Source organism: Crotalus tigris, unplaced genomic scaffold (genome assembly GCF_016545835.1).
Source record: "Crotalus tigris isolate CLP2741 ecotype Arizona unplaced genomic scaffold, ASM1654583v1 scf7180000018362.2422785, whole genome shotgun sequence".
NCBI lineage: Eukaryota > Metazoa > Chordata > Lepidosauria > Squamata > Viperidae > Crotalus > Crotalus tigris.
Window position 1 is genome coordinate 580,484 of NW_024096964.1, and position 17,824 is coordinate 598,307.

Consider the following 17,824-nt stretch of genomic DNA (forward strand, 5'->3'; position numbering starts at 1 on the left):
GTGGGCGGGAAGAACGCCGGAAGTCGGGGCGAGCTTTGAGGAGGGAAGGCGGGAGAATGGAGCGCAGGGGCTGAGGCTCCGTAGGGGTGGCGCGACGTCGGTTGTCAGGGCGCCGTAGTCGGCTATTATGGGATGCAGCGGCGTCGGAATGGCGCTAGGCGCGTGATTTTGAACCGACACGGAACCTGCCGCCCGGCTGGGCTTGCTGTTGCGGCGAGCCGGCCGCGCGCGGGAGCGAGCGAGCCCCGGCCAGGCACGCGCCGGCGGGGCAGACGGGGGGAGCGAAGGGGGAGAAGCCAGCGCCGCGCCTCCCCCCTCACCCGCCGCCCCCCCCCGCGAGGCCACGGCAGGTGAGTTGCCGGCGTCGGGCGGGCTTGAACGGCTAACGGCGAAAACGGGGGAGCGGCGAACGCCTTGACAGGACCGGCCCGCCCTGCCAAGTGAAGCTGGCGAGGAGGGAGGCTGCCCGAGCTGTGGCCGCCTCCCCTCTCCCTCCTCGGGGCGGGGACTGCCAGACCCGGGTTGGGAAGCGCCGTGGGAATCGCAGTCAGCGCCCGGGGCGGTGGGGGGGGGGGGTTTCCCTGCCGCGGTGCTGAGCTCGGCGTGGCGTCGTCCGGACGTGGGGCGGTTCCAGCTCCGCATCAGGTAGGCGAAAGGGCGGCCTTCGCTTTCATGGTGGGGAAGGAGGGGAGGTCGCGGGGGACGGGCGGGTTTTAGCGTAGCCCTTTGGCGAGGATCGCGGCTGGACGAGGGTAACTTGGGGGAAGCAAGCAGGCATTCTCAGTGCTGTGGGGGTAAAAAAAGAGAAACCGGCAGAATATTTACTTAGCTTCCAAAATAAACCCCAAATCTATGGCTGGAAATGATAACTTGGTCGGAAAAGTCGTTGCTTTTTTTTATGTTTACTTTTTGTGAAAGAGGAAGGGGGAAAAAGTTAAAATAAATTTTGTTTGCATACATAGATATCTATACCGTCATATCCTTTGGGTGTGGGTGTGTATGTGTGTGTGTATCAGCCACCTTATTCCAGGTGCAGAAAAGGAAATCAAAGAAAGACTTGCTACTAAAGAAAAAGGAACATAAGCAAATCTGCTGGGCGCTGTCATCATATTTTAGTACCATTTTCTGTACTTGTCTGGTTTTGCAGACTATTCTTGCTGTATCTCATGTGCTGTCTTATTTTTATTATCTAATCAGGATTCAGAAAACAGGTCTGTTTTGTGAAAAGAAAATGAGAGGTTTTGTTTGCTATTAAAGGAATCTCAATTTGTTCTTATCATAAATAGATGTCTTTTTCTCCTACTTTTGGCAAGAACATTTCAGTGCCATAGAATTAGTAGTATCTTCTGAAACTATGATGATCCATTCCTCAGAAAGCAATAGATAATCCAATGACCAAATAGGTTTATATAAAGCCACTCATTGTGGGTGAGTGGAAGACTATGTAAAATATATTTGAAAACCAATATGAATGTTGTCTAATAAGTTGCTTTATTACTGTGTTGACTGTGAAAATGATATTGGGAATTTGAGGTAAATCTACAGAGTACATAGTAGTGGCATATTAAGAACCTAATCCTTTAATAAGGCTGTGTAATTTTTTCAGTCCAAGGACTGTGCTTGTCCTTTCATTGACATGCCAGGGAGTAGACATGAAAAAGTAAGTGATGCCAAGGTAAAAGTAAAATTTGACTTCCATTCAATGGAGTGGAATGTGGAGACTCTGAAGGCTAAACCCAAACTTTTCAGGGGTGTATACAACATTGGCCATACATTGTGAGCTTCTGTTCTATATTATAATTGTTTTAAATGTAAATTAAATGGATTGGATTTTTGCTTGTTTTTTTTTTTAGTACTTGATGCTCTCTGAGCTTAGTTGTTTGCTTGCAGACTTTTCATTACCAAACTAAACCGTGAGCAAGTAACATTAGCAAGTAAACAATCAAGGTCAGAGAGCACCAAGAACTCCACAGTTCAACCCAGAGCTACATAAATTCTCTTCTGATGGGATCTATTTTGTTCCCTCTGGATTAATGCCAATGTAGAAAATGGAATGAGGCTTTTATCCTATTTTAGCATGTAGGTGATGGTATTGAGATTATAACTGCTGTAAAATTATAAGACTGATAAATATGTACAGTAAGCTTAGCATATACAGAATTTTGCATGAAGTTTTTGTTGATATGATTGTTGCAGCCAATGGTTTGGCAAGATTATTTATGCTGATGAGAACCTAGTACACAGAAGGGAAACCAAAATTTGCCCAGATGTTGAATTGTTGTAATTTGGCAACAACTGGGAATCACATATTTATTGCTAGTATACAGTGTGGGCCCAGTATTTATGCTTGTGTTTATCTGTGACAGAGCATTGGCTTTACAATTTTTCTCTTGTGATTTACAGAATACCTTGAATACATTCATGGATTAAACATTTGTCCTACTGTAGTGCCATTTTCATTTGACTATTAAGAGGTATGCTAACTGCTTATTGAAGCAGTGCCTGTCAATCAAAAAAATCCAAGGCTCAAATTCTTTGTGCATCTTCATAGCTGTCAGCTGAGTAAATATGTATTGTGTTAGTTCACTCAAGCTCTGTAATTCTTTGTTGTTTTCGGTTTTGCTTTAGTTTGCTCTGCTGATTTGAGTTTCATTCTTGAGAATTTTGCAAGTGACCCACGTAAATATTTTTTGAGATACCATAATACACAGGATTTTTTAAAAAACTTGTAACACCTGCACTGTATTTTTGCTCTCGCATTTCTACACTACATCTTAAAGGTCAGTTTCTGTTAACATCAACTGTTTGATATCCCCCCCCACTCCCCGACTCTCTAGTTTAAAATTTCTTTCCGTCCCATTTTAAAGTGGACCTTGAGCAAGAACTACTGCCCTGTCTATTCAAGATGAAAGCTCCTGCTCGTAAATCCGCCACTTTTTCAATTGTGCAAACCGCGACAGCCCGTTAAGGTACCGCGGGACTCGAGGCGGCCGATCCGCCCGGCGGCCTTTCGGGAGCGGGTCCCGCCTCGCCCCCTCAGCCGCGCTTTCGTCTCGGGGCGCAGCTGCTGGGCTGGCTCGGGTCGCCGCCGGGCAGGGAGGCCGGGGGCTGGAAGGGCCATCTCCCGCGGTCCTCCTTTCCTGCCGGTGGGAGGGCTTCCCTCGGCGGGGCGGGCTCCGGGGCGGGGGCGAGCCCGGAGGGCGGAGGAGGAGGCCGGGGTGGCTGCGGAGCTGGGCTGCGAGGGTGATGACGAAGTGAAAATGGCGGATCTTTCGAAATCCTATCCCGGCCCTTGACATTCCAGAGGCAGGAGCTCAGCAGCCTGAAGAGGCTCTGCCCGCCGCTGCCAGCAGCCCTCCAGCTGCCCGTCGGCCGCTCCCCCAGCTGGGCAGACCCTCCAGGCGGGACGCCCCCTCCCTGCCTATCCGGGAGCTGGCACCGGCCCGCCCGGGAGGACTCTGGCGGCTGCCTCTCCGGAGCGGGTGAGAGAGAGAGAGCCTGGCGAGCTCCGGATGCGCCGGCCACGGAGGCTGACGCCGATCCGAGTGGGTCCTGCTTTGGAGGCAGGTGTTTGTACGTCCCCCAAGCGCCCCGGCTTGTGCTGCTGGGAAAGGGGTTGGGAGCTCTCGGGGCCTAATTGTCTTGCCAGGGGCCGATGGAAAGCTGTCCAGCGGTGCCACGGTCACGGTCAGGGTCAGCTGGGAGGCTGGGACTCCCCGGGGCTGGGGGTGATGGCGGTGGCCTTCTTTATGGAGGAATGCAGGGCTTGCCGATCGCTCTCGGTTACCCGAGAAGTACTCTTCATCCTTTTTTTTTTTTGCTGTACAGAGTAGTGAATACGTGTATTTTGAAAGTGCTTGTGGGACACAAAAGGGTGGTAAAAACTAATTTTGGTAGCTGCTCTTTCCACCTTCATGGGTGTGTTTCCAAGTCATCTCTTTCAATTAGTACTTTTGCCTCGCTGGGGACAGCAAAGAAAGCTTCCACCTGTATTGGGCTGTTCATATTTAAAATTTATTTATTTATTTTTTAAAAAATCCTCATTAACTTTTGAAAAAGTGAAGAAAGCTGAGCGTAGCCATCAATAAATGAACTGGTAAAAGAAAAGTGTCTCCCCCTTTTTTAAAATAGGAGGCTGTGGATGCCTAGGGTGATTTTTAGGGCAGCCCCTGTTCCTGGCAAAAATGCTGTAGAGGAATGATAATTATTCCACATAATGCCTCTGGAAGAAAAACATTTTTATTTTAACAGCTCAGTCCTAAAGTGCAACAAATTAATCTCACCATTGTTGTTTAGCTTACTTCAGGGTAGAACCATTTTTCTATGAATCTGTAGCTCTTCCGCTATTTTGAACTTTGGAGCTGTTCTATTTTATAGATCTTATAATGTGACTAAATGCTATAGGAGTGATTTTGTACCCCAAAATAATTAGAAATTGTATGTTCAAGTGATATATTAGAAATAAAATACCTGATAATGTAAACAAAGGATTCTTTTATATTTTCCTCTCCTATAGTTGTATTTAAAGGGCCTCATACTAAAATAATACATAAAACACAAATATCAGGCATTGCAAATTATTTAAGTATAATATACAGCATAAGGCAGGGGTCTTCAAACTTGGCAACTTGAAGACTTGTGGACTTCAATTCCTCAGAGCTGGCTGAGGAATTCTGGAAGTTGAAGTCCACAAGTCTTCAAGTTGCCAAGTTTGAAGACCCCTGGCATAAGGCATGTAACCAGTGTAGAAAAGAACTGTGCTTAGTTTTGAATTCCAGGTACTTTGGTATTTGATGGAGTATTTCTTTTTTGTTTTTAAATGCACTTTTGCAGAACTATGGGAGAACTGTTTATGTTTAGATAATTATGTAAACTTTATATTGTATGCTATATAGTGGAAACCAATATAGTCTGGAGATTACTTGGCTGTTTTTGATATATGTTATATTCTTAAGTAAAATACTTTTACATTTTCAGAAACTATGCAATCTGTTTTTTACCTGTAAATATACATTGCTAAGCTTAAAATCTCAAAACCTATCTCAGTTAAATTAGATTCCCAAGTAATCCTTGTTAACAACAGTAAGATACAGTATATGTAGTATTGGGTTAATCTTAAGTAAAATACATCCAAATATCATGTTTACATTTTAAAAAACCTATATGCTGTCTGTTAACTGCCCAGACTCACTTAGGTGAAATGGGTGGTATAAAAATGTAATAAATTAATAAAATAAACATGGATAAGCCTGAAATCTATGACAATTAGAATAGATTTACAGGTAGTGATGGGGAGAAGCAATATTGCAAACAATGCAATTGTGAAGCATGATGTCACCTAAGCACACCAACCTCTGACAACAGTTGCAGTAGTTCTGGTTGGTGTCATTAAGTGAATCAAGTTATTACATGCAGTGTCACGTGATCACTATTTGTAACTTCCTCCAGCTTGTCAGAAGCCATCAGTGAAGTTCATAAATGGCAATTGTGACTGCAGAATACTGTGTCCATTGTAATTGTGAGCCGTTTGCCAAGCTTCTGAATCATGGTCATGTGACTGGGGATGCAGTACAGTAAACCAAAGAAGAGAACCATGTTATCTATGGTTTATAGGTAAAACTAATTAAATGTATAATTGATTCTCTTGAGCTCATTTTGGATGGTGGCATTTTCTTCTTGTAAGTTGTGGCTGGTAGTATGTACTTGTATGTAGTCAACCAACCAACTTACAACAAATTATCAGCAAGAGTAGAACAAGCCACATTGATATAAACACAGGAACCAAGTTTTGCAGCATACCCAGATTTATATTTGAACTAGCAACGCTACTCTTAAGTCATAATTTTATATGCCCACAAATCATCAATTTACTATTTGATTGTATCTTGATATGTCAGCACTCTATATAGAATTAACTGCCTGGTTTAAATACCAAATGGACACTGAATTAAAAAAATGTCAACACCCTTAAACAAATAAGGAATGTTTTACATTTCCAGGACTTTCCATCATTGAGTTGAATCTACTCTTGTTGTTAATTGCGAAGTCATGTCCGACCCATCGCGACCCCATGGACAACGTTCCTCCAGGTCTTCCTGTCCTCTACCATCTTCTGGAGTCCATTCAAATTCACACCTACTGCTTCAGTGACTCCATCCAGCCATCTCATTCTCTGTCGTCCCCTTCTTCTATTGCCCTCAATCTTTCCCAGCATTAGGCCCTTCTCCAGTGAGTCCTTCCTTCTCATTAGGTGGCCAAAGTATTTGAGTTTCAACTTCAGGATCTGGCCTTCTAAAGAGCAGTCGGGGTTGATCTTCTTCTAGGACTGACCGGTTTGAACGCCTTGCAGTCCAAAGGGACTCGCAGGAGTCTTCTCCAGCACCATAGTTCAAAGGCCTCAATTCTTTTGCGCTCAGCCTTTCTTATGGTCCAACTTTCACAGCCATACATTGCAACTGGGAAAACCATGGCCTGGACTATACGCACTTTTGTTGGCAGGGTGATGTCTCTGCTTTTTAGAATGCTGTCTAGATTTGCCATAGCTTTCCTCCCCAGGAGCAAGCGTCTTTTAATTTCTTGGCTGCAGTCCCCATCTGAGGTGATCTTTGAGCCCAGAAAAATAAAATCTGTCACTACCTCCATTTCTTCCCCATCTATTTGCAAGGAATTGAGAGGGCCTGATGCCATGATTTTGGTTTTCTTTATGTTGAGTTTCAAGCCAACTTTTGCACTCTCTTTCTTCACCCGCATCAAGAGGCTCTTTAGTTCCTCTTCACTTTCTGCCATTAGAGTGGTATCATCTGCATATCTTAGGTTGTTGATATTTCTCCCGGCAATCTACTCTTAAATCCCCCAAAATTACAAAGAGCAGTTTCATTGCCAAATATTCATGCAGTGACTTAGTTCTGTCCATGGATTGCACAGAAACAAAGGGTTCTAAAGCTCCTTAGTGTAATATATTAATTAGTTCACTAGTGAAAAGATGTTTTGTAAATAGTTGCTATCTGTAGATAATTAGGCTATTTGCCCTCTGTTTCACCTTTTTTTACTGTTTCTTCTATCCTTATCTATGCATGGGTTTTATGTCAGTATGATAATATTCAAAAATCTGTGGAGGCTATTATCAACTTATTTGTCTTTTAGATGCCACAAGGCTGGCTTTATTTTGTTTACTACAAAAAAATGAGCATGGGTTATCTCTAGAAATCGTTAATTCTGGGAGCAGACCATAAAGTAGAGCTCTCCTTGCGTAATGCATTCAGTCTGTCTGATCTATTATCTTATCAGACTAGTTTGTAGAATCTAAGGAGTATCTTTCTTTCCTGTTCCTTTCCTAAAGTAATATTTGCACATAACACTTAAGCATAGTATGATTTATTTTGGGCTTATATTAGAAATCATACCACTGTAAATACAGACATGATTCTATGTCACACAATACATCTTAATACACGGGATCTACAGAAGACTAGTAGCACAATAGTATGTACTTTAAATACTTTGCTAATTGGCATAAAACTTTCATATGTTATTTAGTAATATAGCTACAAAATAGTTGGATTTAACAGATTCTACCTTTCATGTTTTCAAGTATAGTTTTAGAAATAGGTCAGTATGCATTATTGACAGCCATATATGTATGATTACATTTCTATAAATAACCTTTTAAATCAGTGACCAAACTATTCGTATTTCATACAAAGTATGAGAATACTTTGTAGATAAGCCTTTAATTATGCATGAGAATTTTATATAAATAGTCTGTTGTAGACTCTTTGGTATTAACAATTAACTTTGAGGAACTAAATGCAACCATTCATGTACTCTGATATCTAGGATAATGTTGCCTGTACAGAAAGATTTCTATATAAAATAAATTTTCTTTTTTTTTTTATTAAAAAAGTTTTTATTTTCCATTTATTCATACAAAATACAATTAAATTCCTAACCATTGGTTTTTTTATTATTAAAAAAGTTTTTATTTTCCATTTATTCATGCAAAATACAATTAAATTTTCTGATGAAATCTAGTTGGAAAAAAAATAACATCTTTGTAGATGGATGTTAAATTGGGTAGACATACAACCGACTATTTTCATATGTACAACACAGATACCCACACATCTCAATTATAGAAGATTGTTGTGTTTCCTCTAAGTCAAAACTTCCTAGTGGGTATTCTAGTACATGATAATATACACTCTCTACGAAAATCAGTGCTTAAAATAAGCACTCTTTAAAAATAAAGATCCATTTGAACTCACCATAGCCAACAATTAAAATGCCTACCTGTTCTCTTGTTAGGATTTTTTCTTCATTTTCCAACTCAGATTCTGAAGTCAGGTTTTGAAAAAAACAGGAGGGTCTTTCAGAAGAGGAATAATTTTTACAGATTTTTTTTTTAAATAATACAGTAAGCTTCTGAGTGATATATCCAGTTAAAAATGTACATCAGTTTTCGAAATTATGAGAATCAAGGCATTACAAACAAAACAAGCTGCCACGTTTTTCTTCTATGGTTAACAAATTACGCAATGATTTATTTAATATGAAAATATGCTATCTGTCTGTCTGCATGTAGCCCTTGAACCTCTTTCCTCAGATAGATTATTATTATTTTTGTGTGTGATAGTTTCAAAGCCAATCCTGACTGTAGTTACTGAAATGAATGGCATGATTTCCTCCATTTTGATATAATAAATGCTCAGTATAAAAAAAGGATTTAAGAATTTTTTTAAAAAGAAAATCCTGAAACTCTTTAAGAACTTCTCTTTAAAAAGTCATGCCCAACCCACTTTGTATTGTCTGTACTCCTGTTTTTATACTTTGATGCTGAAACGTATGTGTAGCCATCAAAAAGTTTCCCATCCCTACCCTGGTTGATTGTAAACTAATTGACTACTGTGGGCAATAGATTATTACTGGTGCTTGGATAAACTGCTCTTTAAACTGCTTTCAAATCAGGGTTATAATTGTCCTTTGAAAATGAAAATTATGAGGCACAAAATGAGGATCATAATTTTCATTTGGAAAATTACAACCCCCCCCCCTTTGTTCCTCAATACCTCATTAACCACATGCATTTCTCAGTGAAAAATGCATTTGAAATACTCTTGCAATAACTAGCGCTGTGATTCACATCTAAAACTGTATTAGTGACACAATCTTTTAATAATAATAATTTAATAATTCCTTGAACGTATGCTTCCCAACTGCCAATAATTCTGAGTGGCATTTTTTGGGGGGGGGGATATCTTAGCTTTTTGAAAGTGTTTCAGTAAAAGACTATCACACAACTAATAAAACTCCAGATTTTTATAATGGTTTCCAGAACATTTATTTATTTATTATTGAATCACATTTGTAGCCCCCCACCTGACATAGTTACAGTAGTCCTCGACTTACAATAGTTCATTTAGTGACCGTTCGAAGTTACAACGGCAATGAAAAAAGCGATATGACCATTTTTCACTCTTACGACCATTGCAGCATCCCCATGGCCGGGGTAGGCAACCTTGGCTCTTTTATGACTGGTGGACTTCAACTCCCAGAATTCCTGTGCCAGCATGGCTCAGCTTGGAAACCTCTTCCTTTCCCCTCAGCATGGCTGGCTCAGGAATTCTGGGAGTTGAAGTCCACGAGTCATAAAAGAGCCAAGGTTGCCTACCCCTGTCCTAGGCCATGTAATCAAAATTCATACACTTGGCAACCAACTCACATTTATGACAGTTGCAGAGTCCCAGGGGTCATGTGATCATCTGACAAGCAAAGTCAATGGGGAAACCAGATTCACTTAACAGCCACATTACCAGTTTAACAACTGCAATGATTCGCTTAACAATTGTGGCAAAGAAAGGTTGTAAAATAGGGCAAAACTCATTTACACCAGTCTTGCTTAGCAACAGAAATTTTGGGCTCAATTGTGGTCGTAAATCAAGGACTATCTGTATTCTGGCCTGCATAAATAATAATAATAATATAATAATAATAATAATAATAATAATAATAATAATAATAATAATAATAATAGCCCCCAGTGAGGCACTACCTTGACGTGGTTGTGGGGCTTGTGTACTCTGAGGAAGATGAGAGCTATGCCAGAGGTTCAACCATACTGGACAGGTCTCATCAGAGGAGTCAGACAAAGAGTGTCTCTCCCATAAAAAATATGGTGAGACGTAAATTCAGAATGCCATACCGGCTCGGACGTCGCCCGGGTTAACAAGGTCCGCACTAGATATTGGAGTTCCTGGATATCTGGTGAAAAATGGGTTACAGGACTCAGGACTGTTGGCTGAGCAACCAGGGCCAGCAGCTGCAGAACTACTGGAAGAAAAGGTGTTTACCCGTCGCAGATACACAGTGATGGAAAACAAAGAAATAATGATCTGTTACTACAGATCAAGTCCAACAAGACGAGGATATCTAAAACGAATGCACGAATTCTGGAAAGAACAACATCCAGAATCAGAAATAACAGAACAGAGACTAGCAGATCAACGCCGATTTATAACACGAAATAAAGTATTCACAGAAACAGAATTGGACGAACTGCAAAGGTTTACCCAGGGCAAAGAAATCAAAGCCTTACCAGAAGTAATTCAGAATGTAGAGGCAAACCAGGGGGAGTTGGCAGTGAAGGAATCCAGCAGAGATATACAACTGTTCTCATTTGGAAACCAGGCACCTCTTCCTCAGGAAGAACAAAACCCTCTAACTAAAGAAATAAAAGAATTGAAACAAAGAATAACTGAGCATCTAGAACAGCACAAAAACAACAGAATAAGGCTGCCTGCATTGAAGCTTGTTCCAAAGAAACAGCTAGCACAAGCATTAAAAGATGCAAATACTGCAATAGCAAGTATAAGCACCAATTCACTGCAAGAAACAAACCAACTAATGTACAGCACAGCTGCAGTTATAACAGAATACCTGGGATGTAAAATCAACAAAAAAGAAAAACAAACAAACAGTGCACCACAAAAATGGAAGGTTAGACTAGAAAATAAGATCAGCAAGTTAAGATCACATGCAAGCAAGCTAGAACAGATGAAAGAAAAGAAGCTGAAGAACAAGAAGACCAAAGAATACCTAATCAAGAAATACCACTTAGAAACAAGGAAGATCAAGGAAGCACTGGAAATAATAAAGCAACAAATAACAGCTATAGCCAGGAAAATCAGTAGATATGAAGCTCGAATTGCAAACTATAGGCAGAACCTCCAATTTCAATCCAATCAGAAACGTTTCTACCAATCCATCAATGGAGAAACTGCAAGGAATCAGTCAGTACCTGACAAGGAAGAAACAGTGCAGTTCTGGAAGCAGATATGGGATAACCCAAAGAAATACAACAAGGATGCGGCTTGGTTAAAAGAGGTGGATGCAAATAAAACAGAAGTTGAAATGAAAGAACTAGTAATAACAACAAAAATGGTAGAAAAAAGAGCAAAGAAAATCAAAAATTGGTCAGCACCAGGTGAAGATGAACTGCATGGGTTTTGGTTGAAACATCTAACTGTTATACACCCACTCATTGCCAAAGCAGTTCAACAATATACTACAAGGAGGAGAAATTGAAAAGTGGCTAACAACTGGGAAAACCTACCTAATAATGAAAAATCCAGCAAAAGGGGCAACACCAGGTAACTACAGGCCAATTACCTGCTTGCCAACAACATTCAAATTACTAACTGGTGTGGTAGCTGATGCAGTACAACAGCATCTAGTTGAAAACAATCTCTTTCCACCTGAGCAGAAAGGAAACCGCCCCAATAGCAGAGGAACAAAAGATCAACTCCTAATAGACAAAATGATCTTGGAAAACTGCAAGAGAAGGAAGACCAACCTGAATGTGGCATGGATTGACTACAAAAAGGCATTTGACTCTCTGCCACATGATTGGATAATCAAGTGCCTAGAAATAACAGGAGTCAGTAGAAACATCAGAAAATTTGTGCAAAGATCGATGGCACAATGGAAGACACAGTTGCAGATCAATGGTGAGAAGCTGGGAGAGGTTAATATCAAGAGAGGAATATTTCAAGGAGATTCATTATCACCATTACTATTTGTTATTGCACTGTTTCCTCTGTCAACAATACTGAATAACTCAGGACATGGCTATCAAACATCAAAAACATCTGCCAGACTATCCCACCTCCTTTACATGGATGATCTGAAGCTGTATGGAAAAACATCATCTGAAATAGAATCGCTGCTCAACACTGTCCGTATATATAGCCAAGATATTGTAATGGAGTTTGGCTTGGACAAATGTGCCACACTTACTATCAAACAAGGAAAAATAGTGAAAACTGAAGGAATCAAGATGCCCCACGAAAATAACATTAAGAGTCTGGATGAGGAAGAATACTACAAATACTTGGGTATCCTTCAAGCTGACAACATCAAGCACACTGAAGTCAAGAAAAAGATTAGAGGTGAATACATCAAGAGAGTGAAGAAGATCTTAAAATCCAAACTCAATGGAGGAAATACCATAAAGGCAATCAACACCTGGGCAATCCCAGTCATTAGGTACACAGCTGGAATAGTGGACTGGACTCAAGCAGAACTAAAAGCAATGGATAGGCAGACCAGAAAAATAATGACAATGAATCATGCCCTTCATCCACGCAGTGACATTGATAGACTTTATCTACCAAGGCAAATAGGTGGGCGTGGAATGCTACAAGTACATCAGATGGTTGAAGAAGAAAAAATGGCTTTGGAAGAATATCTGAAGAACAATGATGAAGATGCACTGAAATTAGTATATCAGGAAGGCTTACTAACTACTGGAGAGACCAAACTGGCCTACAAGAAAGACCAAATGAAGAACAGAATAGAGGCATGGGAAGACAAAGCACTACATGGCCAATACATGAAAAAAATAGCTGGGAAAGCAGATAATAATAAAACCTGGCAATGGCTAAGAGCAGGAAAATTGAAGAAAGAGACCGAGGGACTAATTCTGGCTGCACAAGACCAAGCCTTAAGGACAAATGCATACAAAGTCAAAATTGAGAAGACAGCAACAGACAGTAAGTGCCGCCTATGCAAAGAAGCTGAAGAAACAGTGGACCACTTGGTAAGCTGTTGCAAGAAGATTGCACAGACTGATTACAAGCAGCGGCATGACAAAGTAGCAACAATGGTGCATTGGAAGATCTGCAAAAAATATCATTTGCCTGTAAGCAAAAACTGGTGGGATCATAAAATAGAGAAAGTCATAGAAAATGATAAAATTAAACTGCTCTGGGACTTCAGAATTCAAACAGACAAGCACCTGCAACATAACACCCCAGACTTAACAATTGTCGATAAGAAAGACAAAAAAGTCTGGATAGTGGACGTGGCAGTGCCTGGAGATAGCAGAATAGAAGAGAAAGAACTGGAGAAGATAACAAAATACAAAGACCTACAAATAGAAATAGAAAGACTGTGGCAAAAGCAAGCAAGGGTAGTACCAATAGTCATAGGCTCCTTGGGTGCAATCCCAAAACAACTGGAGCACCACTTGAACACCATTGGCATTGACAAATTCGCTATTAGTCAATTGCAAAAGGCGGCCTTACTAGGAACTGCTTCCATCCTGCGACGATACCTGTAATACCATCAAACATCCACATCTGCCTATCCCAGGTCCTGGGTAAGGACTCGATAGGTAGACAAAATGCCAAATCCAGTCTGAATATCTGGCTGACTGTGCGATGAATGATAATAATAGAAACCCATTAAAAGTATTTAAATTATTTTTTTTAAAGATAGAAACAAATAAAACAACAAAATAGTGGTAAAACATACACAGAGTACTTTCTATTAACTCACAGCACGCTCTACTCTATTATGATATCCCCAGGCTTGATCAACCCATGTTTTATTAGCCTTCTGAAACAACTTGGGGTCAGCCTCACCTTGTAGAGAATGGTGTTTCACAGGTCAGGGGCTATGATAGAAAAAGCTTTCTTCCTAGATCTTATCTGATACACTCCCTGCCTGAAGGGACCCACAATTTGCCTCTTCTGCTGGACCTGATATGATGGATAGATGTTCCTAGGCAGATGCCTCCATCAAATAACCTGGCCTCATATATCATGTAGGCTTTAGAGCAGGGGTGTCAAACTCAATTTCATTGAGGGCCGCATCAGCATTGCAGTTGCCCTCAGGGGGCTGAGTGGGTTTGGCCAGGGTGGGTGCGGCCTATTGGGTGGGCATGGATGGAGTGGGTGTGACCTACTAGGTGGCCGTGGCCAGCTCTACATCATTCGTGTCAAGGGTGCCTGTGGGGGCCTGGGGAGGAGTGGGACAGATCTGAGGGACTCTGGCAGAAGGGGGTGGGACCAGGGCAAGTGCCAAGGCATGGTCCACTGGAGGAGCCTCACTGTTCCCCTCAGGCCATGCGGGAGGGGGGCTGGATGGTGGTGCGGGCTGCCTGGAGCATTGAGCAACAGAGGTCAAATGCCCAGCCTGGCTCTTGCGTGCCCATGGCACCAAGGCCAACCCCACTTCCACAAGGCTGCTGCTCAAGGTTCTCCTGGTTCCTCGCTGGTTCCAGACAGCCTTGTGGAGCTAAGACTGAATGCATTTCAGCATAGATGGCCATCACAAAATTGTACATTGGCTCCCAGCTGGCCTGGGCCAAGGCCAAGGCAGAGGGGGCTGCTCCTTCACTGTTTCCAGGATAGCTTCGCGGGCCGCATGAAACCACTTTGCGGGCTGCATCTGGCCCCTGGGCCTTGTGTTTGACATGTCTGCTTCAGAGGTTATAACCAGCACATTGAATTGGAAAGCAAACTGGAAACCACTTCAGCTCTGGATCATAGGCATAGCATGTGCAGTCCTAGGGCACGCACACGTCACTGCCAGTGTCTCAAAAATGCTTTTTCCAAAAGGCAACTGGACTTTTTTCATTTTTTTTCCCTTTCTTATTTTTTGAAAATGTTTCATTTCTCATCCAAGAAGCTTCTTCAATTCTAACTGAAACTGCTTTTATCTTCTAATTTTAAGAAGCTTCATGGGTAAGAAGCGAAATGTTTTCAAAGAAAAAAAAATGAAAGTCCACTTGCCTTGTGGGACAGCCATGACCTGGATGTTTGAGAATTTCCATAAACAATCCTCTGCATTTTGCACCAGCTGAAGTTCCTGGATGCTGTTGAAGGGCAGCCCCATATAGAGTACAATACAGTAGTCCTTTGGGAAATGGGCACATCTGGGGACAATACTAAGCTGCAAAACGGCCCTCCTAGCCATGACTGGAACCCGCTTCTTGAGTAGGAGTTGTGAGTCCAGAAGGACCCCAGATTGCACTTTGCATAAGGCAATGCAAGCTCACCGAGAGCACCAAATCTCCAAATCCAGAAGACCCTACAACCTAAAACCCCTCAGTCTAGCCAGGATCACCTGAAGCCTGTTGTTCAGCCCCCTTCTGCCTTCAGGCACTGTGAGAGGATATCAACATTGTGTATGTGTAATTGGCCTTGACAAAAAAAACAAACATCAAAGGTGAAGGAAAATATTCTGACAACATAGCATGGATCTGAAAGTGACAAAACATTGTTATCTTTTGCAGCTTCAGCAGATGGTGCTGCATGATGATGCTTTTGGAGGTGCACTGATGTGAAGCAGGATTTAAAAGAAGTTCAGGTAATTAGAATTATTTCTACTTCACAGAATCACTGCCACTACTGCATTGCACCAATGTCCAATCTAGACATGTCAACATGTCAAGCATTTTGTACCCTCCCTACTTTTCATCAAAATATTGAATTTAAATATGAATCCCCAACATTCTTTATAATACTTTGCTTCCGTAAAGCTGGATAACAATACCACTATAATACGTGTTATGGACATAAAGTTTTAGTGTCTCTTTGGCTAGCCACAGGGTCCCCTTCTTGCCCCAACCCAAGTCTCTTCATGTAGGATTGGTGCCATTGGAAGATTTTGAATAAATCTATACATATTGTATACGTGGATCACTTTCAGAGAGTTTGCTGTTGAAGGAGGATGGGCTAACCCAGGGGTAGGCAACCTTGGCTCTTTTATGACTCGTGGACTTCAACTCCCAGAATTCCTGAGCCAGCATGGCTCAGCTTGGAAACCTCTCCCTTTCCCCTCAACATGGCTGGCTCAGGAATTCTGGGAGTTGAAGTCCACGAGTCATAAAAGAGCCAAGGTTGCCTACCCCTGGGCTAACCTGTCCCTACATACTGTCATTTCCAACAAAAATCCTGCCAGCCCAGTGATTTGGTATAATGAAAGCTTACGTTGTTAATAAAGGAGGTTATTTTAAAACATTTTAATTCCCATCTGGCTATGGTTTATATTTGGTGAGTAATTGGTTAACCATCCCCTCCCTGTGTAATACAAAATCAAAGTATCTTTCATTCACAAATATATGTCATGCTTTTGCTGATGGGAATTTTTCTGCATTAAAACATAAGCATTATCCTGGAAGGGAGGAAAGCTCACCCGGACTGGCTGAAGCTGAAAAAGATCTTGTTGATTATTCAATATATTTATGGCTAATAAGTGATTAGAACAGGGAATGCTCCTAGCTTCTAAGCTATCTCCCTTTCAGTACAATTAGTAAATATTCTTATTAGCTAACAGATTAATTAATGATAGCTAATGGGGGAGGGGATGCTAGTGGTGTATTTATCCACAGCTGCTAATATATCACTTCCACGGTTATATGCTGTGCAGCTATGACACATCTGCTGTTTCAAGTTATATAGTTTTGTGGGACATGAAAACTGAACATTTTTTAAAATATCACTGCAGTGGCTTCTCTTGAACCCACCATCAACATCTGCAAAATGGAGGTTGTGTCAGCAGAAGTGAACAGCTTGCTCCCTGAGGAGATCATGGACACAGGTATCACATTGGAGGAAGATGAGAGCATCCAAGCTGTAATTGTGGGTGACCCTATTCCTATGGAAACAGAACTGGAGGGAATAGCAAACGTAAGCTCTGCTGATGATCCTACTGCTACTAGTACATCATCAGTCACCACGGAATCTGTCACATTGCCCAGCAATTGTGTGAGCCACGTTACCGGCAATTCTGCCTTCGTAAAATCTGATGCCAGTGTGACCGCACAACCTTCTTTTCAAAGCGGCCTCCAAAAACTAGGCACCCAGACTCCAGTCTCTCTATCAGCCAATCAAATCATTCTTAACAAAGCCACGGACTTGAAAATTAGTAAACAGGCCATAAAGCAGGAAGGTCAAAAACTCATAGTAACAACTCTGGGCAAGCCCGGACAGCCGATTGTCTTGGCGCTGCCCCACAGCCAGCTGTCACAGTCTCAGAAGACCACATCGCAAGTACAAGCAAGTGACTCCAAAGTTCCAGCACAGCAATTCAAGGTGGTCACAATCGGAGGAAGGTCAGAGGTGAAACCCATCATTGGTGTGTCGACCTTGACTCCAGGGTGCCAGCTGGTAAACGCCACAAACCAGTCATCCGTACTGCAGACCCAGCAGCTAAAAGCGGTTCAGGTAAGAAAGATTTCTGACAGTTATTCCCTTTGCAATAAAATTGATGTTCGATTGAGAATTCCCTTTGGTGGCAGCCAGTAGGTGTGGAGGACAGCTGGCCAGGTAAAAGAATCTGTCCACTGAGATGGGGTTGTAGCAGCACATATCAGAAAGTCCTTCCCCCCAAATTACCAAACTTTAGAAAATTTACTTTTTCCCCGGGTCTTGATTTTGGTGAGACAGTGAGCCTCTTTCAGGATTTATCTGTTACTTTGAATATTTCCCTCTGGGACCTGTCCTATTCTTATTATTTTGGCTTCTGTGGTTTTTAACGTCGC

At 41.8% G+C, this 17,824-nt stretch overlaps 1 protein-coding gene across 5 annotated transcripts in view; it reads left to right on the plus strand.

Annotated features, from left to right (window-relative positions):
- The first annotated feature begins 68 nt into the window (after nt 1–68).
- LIN54 (lin-54 DREAM MuvB core complex component) overlaps nt 69–17,824 on the plus strand; it is a 40,186-nt gene continuing 22,430 nt past the window's right edge. For 2 of the 5 annotated variants that reach the window (XM_039350845.1, XM_039350849.1), the window contains exons 1-3: nt 3,208–3,563; nt 15,575–15,648; nt 16,789–17,507. In XM_039350845.1, coding sequence (XP_039206779.1) covers nt 16,824–17,507 — 684 coding nt within the window. In that variant the 5' untranslated portion in view covers nt 3,208–3,563; nt 15,575–15,648; nt 16,789–16,823. Of the gene's footprint in view, nt 351–574; nt 646–3,207; nt 3,564–15,574; nt 15,649–16,788; nt 17,508–17,824 lie in introns of those variants that run through there. The other 3 variants (XM_039350846.1, XM_039350848.1, XM_039350847.1) reach the window with 3 other exon arrangements.